The 13874-nt window shown below is 43.2% G+C and overlaps 1 protein-coding gene across 2 annotated transcripts in view; it reads right to left on the bottom strand.

Moving 5' to 3' along the window:
* Positions 1-13874, bottom strand: part of LOC146833896 (carboxyl-terminal PDZ ligand of neuronal nitric oxide synthase protein-like) — a 1023200-nt gene that overhangs the window by 345441 nt on the left and 663885 nt on the right. For both annotated transcript variants that reach the window (XM_085601806.1, XM_085601805.1), the window contains exon 5: positions 2569-2677. In XM_085601806.1, the coding sequence (XP_085457932.1) occupies positions 2569-2677 (109 nt within the window). The remainder of the gene's footprint in view (positions 1-2568; positions 2678-13874) is intronic.

Genomic DNA, 13874 nt, shown 5'->3' on the forward strand with positions numbered 1-13874 from the left:
TAGTGTTTGCTCTTGCTTGGCAGGAGCGGTCAATTCGTGGCAAGCAAAAGCAAACAGTTATCTCCAGAGGGTGGGCACCTTGGGAGATGGCAGGAGACAGCCTTGGGACGTGGTGGTCCCAAGGCCCATATATGGCTCCAGGAGTAGGGTTGCACATCTCCCCTCCTTTGTTCAGCATGGGCTGGCCCTGGGGAGGTGATGGTCCCAGGGGCTGTATATGGCCTGGATGGAGCCCTCCCAGTTTTTAAAATGATTTGGCCCAGGGAGGTGTTGGTTCCCGGGGTTTTATGAAGAATGGTGGGGACGCAACAGTCCTGCCTCCTTTTATAAAAAATAAAGTCCCCGGGAGGTGGTGGTCCTCGGGTCTCAAGAAGGCTTAGGAGGGGGGGGGGGGCAAATGCACCCCCTCCTTTAAAAAAAAAAAAATGTCCACTGGATATGGCCCACCCGGGGGCTTTTTCAAATCAAGTGCGGGAGCCTGCGCTTGTTTTTTTCTTTTGAATTTTCCAGATCTGTGGACCTTTTTTTTGTCCAGGCTTGGTCCCTGTGGGACCCCAAAACAAGGCTAAGGGGTAAGAGTATTCCTATCCTGCCCCCTTCTCTTTTAAAAAAAATATTTTTGTTCAGGACTCGGCTGACACCAAGTCCCAAGATGGCTACCAACACTTTCTGGTTGAAGTGTTGGCAGTCAATCAGATTTCAGCACAGGGACTGTCTGATCCTTGAAGTCCCTAAATCTACAAATTTGGATTTCTTTTAATATCTCACAAATTACTGAACGGATTTACACCAAATAACAAAAAGCGTGATATGCGAACCAAAAGCTACCTTTCTGCAAATTTCAGTTTAATTTCATCCAGTGGCTCGGGCTGCAGGCGTGTCTAAAGCTTACGCGAATTAACATGGGAAACACACTTTTTTTGACACCACCCCCTTTGACGGATCGCCCTGAAACTTTCCATGCACAACTAGAATCACGGAAGAACTTTCTTTGGAAAATTTTGTGAAGATTCCTCAAACGACACCAAAATTATATGCACAGCAAAAAAGCTTTTCCTATGGAAACATGGTTCTAACTATAACTACCTACTGCGACCTCCATATAAATATATGGGATTTGTTAGGGTTTAGGGTGAGTAAGGGAAATGGGTGGTAAGGGTATTTTTAAGATAAGGGGTGGCTCAGGAAATTTAGTGGTAAGGGAGTTTTTAGTGTTTACGCATGACTAAGGGAATTGGGTGGTAAGGTGGTTTGGGGTGGTTAAGGGAATTGGGTGGTAAGGGTTTTTAGGGTTTAGGGGTGCGTAAGGGAATTTGGCGGTAAGAATTTTTAGGGTTGAGGGTGGGTAAGGAATTCGGGTGGTAAGGGTGTTTTTAGGGTTTAGGGGTGGGTTAGGGCATAGATTGGTAAGGGTGTTTTATGATTTATGGTTGGATAAATGAATTGGGTGGTAAGTATGTTTTTAGGGTTTAGGAGTGGGTACGGGTATAGGGTGGTAAGGGGGTTTTGGGGTAGGTTAGGGATTTGGGTGTTAAGGGTTTAGGGTGGGTAAGAGAATTGGGTGGTAAGGGTGTTTTTTATAGGGTTCAGGGGTTAGTAAAGGAATTGGTTGGTAAGGACTTTTTTTAGGGTTATGGGGTGGGTAAAGGAATTGAGCGGTAAGGATGTTTTTAGGGTTTAGTGGTGGACAAGGGTATTGTGTGGTAAGGGTGTTTTTTGGGTTTAGGGGTAGGTAAGGGAATTGGGAGGCAAGGGTTTTTAGGGTCTAGAGATGGATAAGGGAATTGAGTGGTAAGGGTGTTTAAGGGACAATAAGGGTATAGGGTGGCAATGGTGTTTGTAGGGTTTAGGGGTGGTAAGGGTATAGGGTGTTTTAGGGTTTAGGGGTGAATAGGGGAACTGGATGGTAAGAGTTTTTAGGATTCAGGGGTGGGTATGCAAACTGGGTGGTAAGGGTGTATTTAGGGGTGGGTAGGGGAATTAGGTTCACCCCAAATTAAGTAATATATATATATTCACACATATACATATGTATATATACATGCCTTACAAATAGCTACCTTGCGTTGTACAGGCATGCGTGGTAAAGGTAAATGCGCGCTAAAGTTTTGCGTAGGAAAGGTATTGCATGGTAATTGATGAGTGGTAAAAGCACGCATTGTAAATGCATGTGTGCTAATGTCACACGTCCATATGAAGCTACCTTGTTCCCGGGTTGGGCTTGAATTCAAAATTCACTAATTAATAATTAGGTTCATTCTGAGAACTGTAACCCGGTTTCACCTCAACCGAATCAATTGAACTAAAGTTCTACAGTACAGTAGTTTGTAGAAGGAGATGCTGAACTGGAGAATGGGATTCTTGAACACATGAAGTTGTGTAGTAACCTTAATTTCGGATAGGTTTCAATTGCCCCACATTTAGATCAGCTATAGAAGTTTAAGAAAGTAAGCTCCATACAACCAGTACATGTACATTGCTTGAGCTTTAAAGACGTAGGTACAATAGAAGACACAGAGAAATATCAAGTAATTGCGAATCAATTTAGATTATGGAACATCAAAATACCTTCTTTTTCGACTTGAAGACATTGCATCTGAAGATATTGCTTGACCCGTCCCTGGCAATGTAGCTAAAAATCTTAAGATCCTGAGAGTCATGTGACACATAGAATATTCTGTGGATGAACAGAAAAGAGTGGTTATCAGTCCGGCACTATGTGCAAACACTTTATTTTATTATATATTATATTTTAATTATTTTTGTTATTAATAGTTACTTTCATTCTGTTTCATAAAAAACATCAGAACATTACAAAATATGGAGAAAAAAATGGAAAAAGAAAATGAAATACAATTCAACATAAACCATCACCGTAAACTTATCTGAACTATTTCTTTTAATACTATTTTTTTTTTTTTTTTTTTTTTTTAAAAACCTTTATTTGTGCATAGTAAAAGAACAAATACGGGCCTACAACCATCAGGCCGGCCACAATACGGTTGAGCACAGAGACAAACAGTACATCCCCTGTGCATCAATGGTCAAGATTAGCAACGATTCAGGATTCATACACTGGAGGGATCCTTGACACCAGGGGAAGGAGAAGTGAAAGTTAATTTTAAGGTTTTCAAAATAATTTTATCGAGAAAAAAGTCAGTAAAGGATAGAAACAAGGAGATTCGAGTCCGCGAGATGGCTTCATACACGGGAGAGCAGCAACATCATTAAAACAGCCATAGAAAATCTCATACAGTAAGGCGATGCAGTTAGATAACAGGATCATCACATTAGTAAATACGCACCCCCTAAAAGCCGCCCCCACTCAATCCACCCCACACCCGGACCCCGAATCGAAACAAGTATAGCGCAGAGACATGAAAGAAAGAGGCCCATAGACTAAAAAGAAACAGTAAATTACCCCCCCACCCTACACCAATGCGGAGGCTACGGCCTGCCCCCCCCCCAGCATAGTGCCTGTCGCCCAATGAACCCGAAATATAGACGAGAGAGAAAGTAGGAATAGAGTAAAGTAACTAAGAGAAGAAAGAAGAAAGAAGGCGGGGAGGAGCCCACGTAACCTCGGAGCGCCCGACACCACCGGCCAACCAAGCCTCCACACACTGAAACCCCACTACACCCAAAGGCGGTCGTGTGAAGATAGCATGTAACAACAAGGAAATGAAGGCAGACAGATCGCGACGAGTGCGCATAACATATGCAAACAATTCCAGTCCCAGTCCAGCCCGTCCGTGAAACCATGACGACATAAAGTAATCTAGCCCTGGCCCGATCGCGGGCTTAAGATTAGACCCGCCCCCTCGTGAAGGCCCCGCATCCCAAACAGACAAAGACAATATGGCCGCTTGGAAGAAGATGGAGAAGTAGAGTCACAAAATGGCCGCCGATCATCTATTGAGGTCCCCTTGCACACCATATAAAATCCAGACCTGGCCTGCAAAGTACAGGAGTTCCACATAAAAGGAGCCGTAGGCCACCGTGAACGGTTCCTCGAGGACGTCAGGTGTAGCTCAGCTGGATACTCCTGCGGGCACGGTGAGGCAGGCAACAACAAAGCAGGCAGCAATGACCGGGGAAACAAAGTATCCGCCATTGAGCAGGAGAGCGATTGATCCTGGGTGCCGGGAAAGCCAAATGCAGACCCCAGTGTAGCACCATTATACCCAGTCGTTGCGTCCCCGCAGGAGGACCAAAGCACTGGCAGACTCACGTCTTGTTGATCACAAACGGGGCGCTCACGACCCGCAGCAGACAGTATAGAGTCGAACCGCTCACTTAGCGTTTGCAAGCCGACACACAATTGCAGACGAAAGTCCCGCAGGGCAGCCAGAATAGAGCCGTATGTCAGCGGAAGCTGCGCCCCCACAGCGGCAGCAGTCCGGGGCGGCACTGGGGAGCTGGAGTCTGGTAGAGGGAGGGCGAAGCGGGCAGCGGGCGAGACCGGAGCATCACCCCCCAGCAGCGAGCAGGTAATCAGTGCCATGTTTTACCGCTGAACGGTACCGTGGCCAGGGGGGGGTCGTGACAAGGAGGCAATTCCCAACAGGTCTGCGCCGCAACAGGTGAAAGCCAACAGTCGCTTCCCCTCCCTCGGGCTCTCTTTGCAGCCGACTAGGCCATAGAAGAAGGGGGTCTGCAGCCTTCCACAGCGAGGTCCACAGAGCGGGGTAGGAGACCCGCCACGCCGGGGCTTACCCTCTAGCTCCAGCCCGTCAGGTGCAGGGTGCAGGAGGTGTCCGGGCGTCTCTCCCCCGGGTCTTCTGGCGACAGTCCGTGGCGTGAGGCGGGATCGGGACCGCGGGGCTCAGATTTGCACCAGCGGGTCCGGTGACTGCGACGCTTCCAGGGGGCCGGCCGAGGCCACAGTAGAGCAGGGGTCCAGTGCGGGGAACAAAGGCACCAAGAACTCCGGCATCCGGGCGGGCTAAGACTCCGGGAAAGCGGCGGCGCGGTCAGCGTGTCGTCGCACACGTTGCACCTCGAAAATCGGCAAGGATAGGAATCAGGATGCTAGTCCGAGGCCAAGGGCCGACGGAGCCGGGCGCTCAAGCGTCTGCTCCGGTCGCCATCTTGGCTCCTCCTCTTTTAATACTATTAAAGCAAAGTAATGCCCCTACTTCTATTGAAGTCATACTCCAAATATGTTAACTCATATTTCTTCACCAGCTCATTTGTTCTTAAATCATTCAACTGCTGGCAGCGAATGAGTACATGAATAGTCTTAGTATTGACATTTTTACAAAATTAATATTTTACACTTTTGCTGGAAACTCCCCATGAGGCTTCCTCCATTGCCAAAACCTGCATCCTGTTAAGGTGAAATTTCATAGTCAGCATTCACACAGGGCCAGCAAAATTCTCATACTTTCCGTTGAGGAGCACCTTCAAACAATTGCAGATACCCTGGTCTTCCCTGCAGACTATTAAAACATTTTTATCTAGCATCATGACAAACGGTGGCTCCTCAGAAATAGCAAGCTAAGAATTCTGGGAATCGTGTATCTGCTTCCAAATATCTATTTATGGCAAGGTGTAGAATGAATTTAGTTTCCTGGAACAACAGTTTTACAGCTAACACTTGACATTCTTATGCTCTGCGCCTAGTGGTTGCATCCAGAAATTTCCTTTGAAATAAAAGTTTTCTATCTGACTGCAGACCATAGGTGGAGCCAGTTTGATTCTTCTGTGACCTTGATTCTTAACACACAATGCACCACCATTTCCAGCTTCTCTTTCCACTTATAGTATCAGTGAGAGGACATACTAAGTACATCATGATTTTTTTATACTCCATGTACTGATTTTCAGACTTCAGTGCAATGATTTCATAGTGATATTTTACCCCTGTGGAGAAGGGATTGAAGGATGAGTAGTGCCTAACACATGTTTTAATACTTCTGACCTTCTAGAGCTTCTCTTTGTGCTTGAACCTCTACATAATAATGTTTATTAAATGTAGATCAAGTTGCCGCTGTACAAATTGTCATTAAAGGAAACACTTCCAATAAATGCTAGCTTTGCTCCTTTACTCCTTGAAAGTAAGCCTTAGAGCAGATCTCTAAAGGTTTGTTGGCAAATGCATGAGAACGCTACATGGATGGTACAATTCATCATGCTATAGCACCCTTGGTGACCAAGGTATCTTGTACTTGTAGGTGTATGCAGGGCCGGCTTTAGCGCTGCTGGCGCCTGGTGCGACAATCACTTTTGGGACCCACCACGCCCCATGACCGCCTCCTTAGATTCTCTCACTACCACAGGATAAAAGTCCCAATCATCTCTCCTAACATAACATATTGCTAAACATAGTGACCCCTGAGGTCAGCGCCCCCACCACAGGTCAGCGCCTAGTGCGGCCGCAACAGATGCACTGCCCTAAAGCCGGCCCTGGGTGTATGTGCTGCAAACACTGTTGTGTCTCTGACTTTTAGGTCTGCTGTTAGCCAACATTCTCTGATTTGACTAAAATTATATGTAGAATATAATCATTTATATGGCTTTCAGGCAGCCCTCTTCATCCATTGATCTATTCGGTCATTAAAAAAATTTCCACCCGCTACAGCACACAACATGGATCAAAGGGTCAGCCCACTTTACTCATTTGTTAACTTCACTGTGAGTGAGTGCATTCTGCTCTTCAAACTAGGAGTACATCTGCACACAAAGTACTTCTAGTTAGGGGAGTGGTCTGACCGCCGCGCAAAATGGCTGCATTTTGACGAGCTCTGTGACAATGAATAACTTTGATTAGGAAAGCATGACTCGCATTCCAGCAAGAATAATGAATTCCTCCTCATCAGGTGTTGGTAAGGGATCCTGGATGTTTATATGCGACCAGTTTCAAGACAATGCACTTTAATACCAGTGAATCTTTCTCCTTGAGAGAGCGGCAGGCATATTAAGAGTGTGCTCGCAAAGACTATGACTGTTCAGTTATATTTGTTGCAGATTTTTGGGCTCATTTAATGCTCCATGTGAACACCATGAATGCACACACTGCATTTTGTACTTAAACAGCTTACTCCCAACTCCTTAAAATACAGTTGCCATTCCAGTCAAGCGCTTAGCAGCCACTTTCATTGTACTTGTCTGGCGAGCATCTTTATAAGAAATTCTATTGTGAACTACTGTGGTTTGTACTTAAGATGTTACTGTTGAATATTCAAGATTTCAATTCATTGCTCAAAAAAGGAAATTTATAAATCTCTAAATGGATACTAGCTAATTCAAGGATTGCCATTCTGACTACTACTAGAGCAATAATACAGCAATTTTAACATTGAGTCTAAAAACTTATGAGTGACTGAAAACCTTTTTCTCAAGATACTTATGTAATACTTATTTTGCCTTATCACATTCTTTTAGGAGTTTTTCTTCAAGCAGTATAACACATTATCTGTGACTCATACCACTGGAAATATTTTTTTCTCCGTTATCATTTGAGGAGCATCTAAACCCTGGTGTGCATTCTGGTTGTTCCATATATGGTGAAAACAATGTTTTTGAACTGACTAGCAATAATGATAATCGCAAGTCTCCAAATCTAGCGATCCATTCAACAAACTTACAGATTCCTAAATTGAATACTATGGGAACAAAACTACTCAGAAGTTACACTGTGTAAATTTGGTGATTTCTAAAATCTTTGCTGCTAACAAAGCATCGGTCATAGAAACAACTAATAAAAGACAAAAGAAAGGCCCTCCATCTCCGGTCAAATTCTCTACTTTGGTGTCAAATAAAAATTCACTGGAGGAAACCAGAGCATTGAAACCATACACATGGTAGAAACTAATAAGAGATTGCAGAAATTGTCACACATATACTGCCTCAGTCTGGACGAGACCTGGACACCAACCCCATCGTCCTAACAGAAGTGAGAAGAGGATTTACAAACCAAGACCTTAGACGCACAATGGGAATTTTGCTGCACTTAGAATGGAGAGCTCTCCCTAAACAATAAGCTCAGATTTATACATTTTAAATTCCTACATAGACTTTACTACACACCTGACAAACTGCATAAGCTAGGCCTCATTGACGGGGCAAGATGCCAAAGATGTATAACGACAGCTGGTGACTTTGTGCCCAGAGGTGCAGACCTCGAGGAAGGAGGTGGGACAAAGCATAGCTAATATAATTGGAGGACCAGTTGGGCTCACCCCTCTGGTGGTGTTACTGGGCCACGTTAACGCCTCCCTGTGGCGAATAGGAAACTGACTTTAATGTTGCTAGTACTTGCCAAGCATGGAGTGGCAATTAAATGGGGTTGAGGTCAGGGGCCAAAAAGCAAGAACTGGCTATTTGACATAGCATACTATAATGGGCAACTGACAAACTACTGGGAACTTCTGCCTCTGAACTCATGCATCAAAGGATATCCGGGCACCAGTGATACAATACCTTCTACAAACCCTGATGGACGATACGACTGGAAAGACCAAATCTGTGCGAATCCGAGTCACGGACAGTGGTATGGTCATGGGCCAGAGACAAAACAGCTACATAAAGTTGCGGTGGGGTGGGGCAAATTTGTGAACATGTGAGTGATGGGTGCTCTAAGATGCAACGACTGTGCCCTTGGGTCATTCCATATGCTAAGAATTGAGATATGCCGTATTGTGTAACAGAATATATGCTACAATCGTACTGTTATCTGTTAAAGTTGACTATAAAACCTTTTTTTTTTTTTTACTAGCAGTGATTAGAAGATAAATGGTCTTTTATGGATACAAGAGTAACAGAAGTGGAAAAAAGAGGCCATGGCCTGCAAGATGTTACGGTCAGCGTGAACAATCTATGATTTGAAGTAGCAGACATAAAAAAACATGATGAAGACCTTGAAAACCAAAATCATATAAATATCTTCTGAATTTATAGAGGTAGAGAATGCAATAACTACACTGGCTTTTTAAAAATATTTTATTCAAAACATTTTGGATTTATCAGCTTCCCTCCTCCTAACATACAAATGGCTCACAGATTTGGCCCAGAGACAAACCCCAGATCCGGAGAAATTATAATTCTGTTTTATAGAACATCCTGATCACCTTAAAGTTCAAAATGCAGCATAATCGAAAAGCAGATGATATGGTCTAGTAAAAAAAAACAGACATGGATGTGGAGTTCCTAAGCCCGATGCCCAGGACATATTGTTTAGGGTCAAGGGCAACAAGTTTTAATGTGTATTTTGTCCTTGGGACAAGTAGGCCAAACCACTTACAGCACAAACTCTTTGGCTGCCAGTTCACAGTAACACCTTATGGATCAGGGAAGAGCAATGTCTGCAGTTAAGGTAATATTTGTGTCCGTGTGTTAATGCTATTCAAGCTTGTATTTATGGTTCATTAATGCAAAGCCTTTATTATTAGGGTGAGTGCTCAAAATAAATGTTGTAAGCTCGGACTGTACTACTGACAGTGGTTACAGTATAAAAATGTGTAAACACGTTTTCAAAGTTTAGCAATATGAGGCTATGTATAATGTTCCCAGAATGCTCTCTGATTAGATGTACATATTTGCAGAGGCTTGAAAGCAAGATTGATGATTCTTTGCTTTCAAAATGAAATGTTCACAAAAAACTGCAAGTAGGAAAAAAACATTTGGCTAAACTACAGTAAAATTTTAAGTACCACTTGTTTGCAACATCATTTAGTAAAATGTGTTGATGTATGCTAGTATATGCCAAAGATATTCATAATGGAAATCAGTGTAACCAGTTTCAATAAGATTGTGGGAAACATAAAAATAAACATGCATTGGCAAAGCCAGCAGGTCTGAAATTGATGGTCAGCGTTTTGGTTTTGTCAATGTCTGACTTGGTTTGGCATGGTTTTTGTAAAACCAAATTGGTGTGGGAGCTGCCGCGTCCTCACCATTATAACAAACATTGGCAAAAGCAAAAATATTTTTGGGCCTCAAAAATCACACATTGCCACAGTAGTTCCTGGCACTCAACAAAACTACTTTTTGTACCGATTTGCTCCTTGTGAAAGAGCAGAATGCTGTCACTCACAGTTAAGCTAGTTGATAGACAGAGAGAGAGAGAAACTGAATTTTAATAAACGCAAAAGGCCATGGTTAGCGGCAGACCTAATTAGGGGCCCAATTATTAAAGAAAGTCTCAAAAGTGCACCCATGGTACATGTCCTTTTATTAAGTGCAGATTTACAACTTTCGTGAATTCACAAAAAGTTACAGAAGTAGGCCATGAAATAGTGTTCCTAGAAAATATCTGTGAACTGCATTTTAGCATGAGCAAATATGCATGTGTAGATTTGCTCTTGCGAAAATCTGAGTGTTTGCAAGTTCGCTTTCCCTCCAACCACTTTTTTCCCCAACACTGGAAGAGGTTTCACATCTGCCATGGTCAGGAGTTAAGTTCCAACCTTTCTCAGTATGGGAAAAGATTAGAGAAGAGTTGATGAAAATCCTTAAAACATGCAAGTTAGTAGGTTTGCACAGACTCAAAAGGGCATTCCAACCCTGGAACTATTGCTTACCACTAACTTCAGCCCCAGTAAATAGATCTGCGGCAGCGTGTCAACATAAGGGAATGGCTAGTATTCAAACCCTACTATGGTATGAGCCAGGCATAATCAGAGAGGCTATATCAGAGATCTTATATAATGAGATTGGTGCCATAATTTGTTGTCGCATTACATGGCACAAAAGGGACAAGTGGATTTTGTTACAGGACAAGCAACCTGCCCCATGGACAAGTAGATATTTTATTAAATTCCACACCCCTGAACAGAAATCTTTTTCCAGGATGTAGTCAATGTGACGGCTGATATATTGAAACAATTCTTGGATTTAGGAGCACAACTAAAAGCTCTTAATCTCAGATTTGATTTAATACACTCATGGCACTTTGAAATTACCTACAACAATAAGACTATTACTTATGAAAACAATGCAAAGCTCAGAAAATAAGACTATTACTTATGAAAACCATGCAAAGCTCAGAAAATGTCTTTATGATCGTAGAGAAGAGTCAGCGATATCTTATACTTAGGTGTACTGTTAACATAACTTCAGCAATTTATTTGTTGTTTAAAACTTGTGAAGGTAAGTTTAATTAACCACTTTTCTTTCTTTACACTGGTGTGTTTCCTTTGTGTTCAATATTTTTCCTAAATTATCCTTATATGTACGGTGTCTTAGTTGCAAGGAGTGAAGATGCACCATCTATCTCCTTTATGAACTCCCCGTCCCCTCAGCATTTTTTACACCTGGGCATGTCTTTCAGTTGCCATTTGTATGACTTGTACCATCTTTGCTCTACTTTCTTCTCTCTTTCTTTCCTTTTTCCCTATCTTTGAGTGTCCCTTCCTTTATGTATGGCATTAATCTAATCCTGATATAAGAGAGTATACTTTCTTTTCCCTGCCACCCCATTCACAGTCCCAAACTGATTATCTATTCATGAATTAAAGTTTAAGTCAAACACTGCTTAATGTGGAAATTGGTAGTATCATTTCAGATGATGCTCCTGTAATTACAGATTTTGATTTAGACCCATATCACCCTCATTCGAAAAGGGGGAGATTTAATAATGCATTACCTCTTGATTGTTTATTTGATGTAACATTTGGTAGACAAACATTTTAATCTCAATACTTCTCAGTATACCTCTTTACCTATTATTGGCGACTCCTTTAAAACAGCTGCATGATGTATTAATATTTAATATTTAGGTAACAAATGGGAAAAGAGAAAGAATAAAGTAAGCATCTTAGCAACATTAAATAAACGTGAATATGTTATCAATCGAAATCTGGGGATTTGTTAAATGAACCTGTGAAAGCTAAAACTACGATTTCTATTGTAAATGCACCTTTCTGTTTGTTATTTGAAAACTCTAGATATGGTGGTAGTCAAAATAAATCAGGGAAACTATTAGCAAATTATTCAAAGAATAGATAAGAAAGTACAAAATAAAATCAGTAATAAATGATAAAGAGAAGTCCCATTTTATGGATAATGATATTTTAGATCACTTCTTTTCATTTTTTAAAGAAATAAATACCCTGGAACATACCTTCATATAGAAAAATAAGAGTATTTACAATCTGTTAGAAATTGGGTTTCTGGCTAACTTGGGGTGTAAGCCCTCTTCAAGCAGCAACCACAATCCTAGTCAGGGTATGGCATCAGCGAATCAATTAACCAGTGCTCTCCCCCTAGGTAGCTTGGCACAGAGCAGTCAGGTTTAACTCAGAGGCAATGTGTAAAGTCTTTATGCAATACTTCAAACAGTAAAACAGCGAAAACACCGCACAAAAGGAGCCCACAACAGGTTTAGAACTCATTTGTAATAAATATAACAAGTCCAAATTGACAAAAATCCAATTAGTAGAACCGTAGATATTCAATTTAAAAGATTCTAGTGAAAAGAACGCCAAAAAGCACAAACTGTGGATATCTGTTCGCACCGGACATGGACAAAGTCACACTTTTAGGCCAACCATGATGGAGCGCTAGCAGGCTACAGGAACCCAGTTATATCCACTGAACAAAGTACCTTAAATCCTGGTTGTGGAGCGTTGCAAGGATCTGCATCGAAGATGCGCTGCGCAGCCGAAGCGAGGAATCAGTGCCAAATTGTGGCGAGGTCGCGGTTTGAAGTCATATTGCGTTGTCCGCGAAGATCCCGTTGATGGGACTTGGGATGCAAAGTCCAGCGTGGGGGATGTTGTACGCAGTTGGGTCAATCGATTGGTTCCGAAGAGCTGTGAAGCTGCGATGCGGAGTCCGGCGTTGTCATCAATGCTGCTGCCGAAGAGAGATGCAAGGGCCTGTGCCGAGGATGTATCACACAGTGGCGGTTCTGAAGGTGATGTGGGCTGCAGCTGTGATGCGAGTCTTTGCATCTGGTCCAATCCACGCAGCAAGGTGGTTGGAAGCCTGTTATGTCCCTGAGGCTTCAGATTAGGATGCCAGTCAATTAGCCCTTGGAGTCACTCTGGGTTCAAGAGATGCAGGTCCAGTCCTTTTCACCCAGGTAAGAGGGCAGCAGGTCAGCACAGCAAAGCAAGAGTCCAGCAAAGTGCAGTCCAGCTGAGTGGCAGTCTTACAGCCATCCTTCTTCCTGGCAGAGTATCTAAAGCTCCAAAAGTGTACTGGTGTCTGAGGCCCCTTTTTTATACCCTGGTGCCCTAGCTTTGGAAGGTGGGAAACGCTTCTAGACATTGTCTTTGAAGTGCAGGGAATTCCCTACCTGCCCTGTCCTGGCTCCAAACTGGCTGAAGAAACAATGCAGGGTTGTTAGGCCCTTTGTGTGGAGACAGGACACAGTCTATTCAGGTGTGAGTGAGGCTGGGTCCAGCGCCTCACTCCCATCCTACCAGTGATGGCTCACTCAGTCACACCTAAGCTCCCATTGTGTGTGGCTGTCTAGGAGGAATACACAAGCCCAACTGCCAACTACACCGAGTCATGTGACCAGAGAGAGGTTGCAGGCACCAAATGGTTAAGGCAAGAGAATGAAAAATTTCTAGAAGATCAGTTGACTGGGGGTGAGTGTTTGATTTGCCCAAGCACTCCGTCCATCATCCCCTTTGGTATCGCTTTGTTCGCCCTAAGTTGGCAGGGTATGCCTAGACGTGGGTCCCTTGCTCACTTTGCCACTGGACTCAAGATAGCCTGGCTGATGAGGGTTATGAACCCGAAACCGGTCCCAGGATGCTTGTTTCCGGTCCAGGGAAGACATGGCTTGGCAGTTCGGGCTGAACTGTTCCCATGAGGCACAGGTTCAGACTGATTTGCATACGGCCATGTCTGAACTGGGGTGGTTGAGTGAGCTAAAGAATGATGAAGGATTAAACCCAGATCAGTTGACTGGGGGCGAG

The sequence above is a fragment of the Triturus cristatus genome, chromosome 4_2 (assembly GCF_964204655.1).
Source record: "Triturus cristatus chromosome 4_2, aTriCri1.1, whole genome shotgun sequence".
Classification (NCBI taxonomy): Eukaryota; Metazoa; Chordata; class Amphibia; order Caudata; family Salamandridae; genus Triturus; species Triturus cristatus.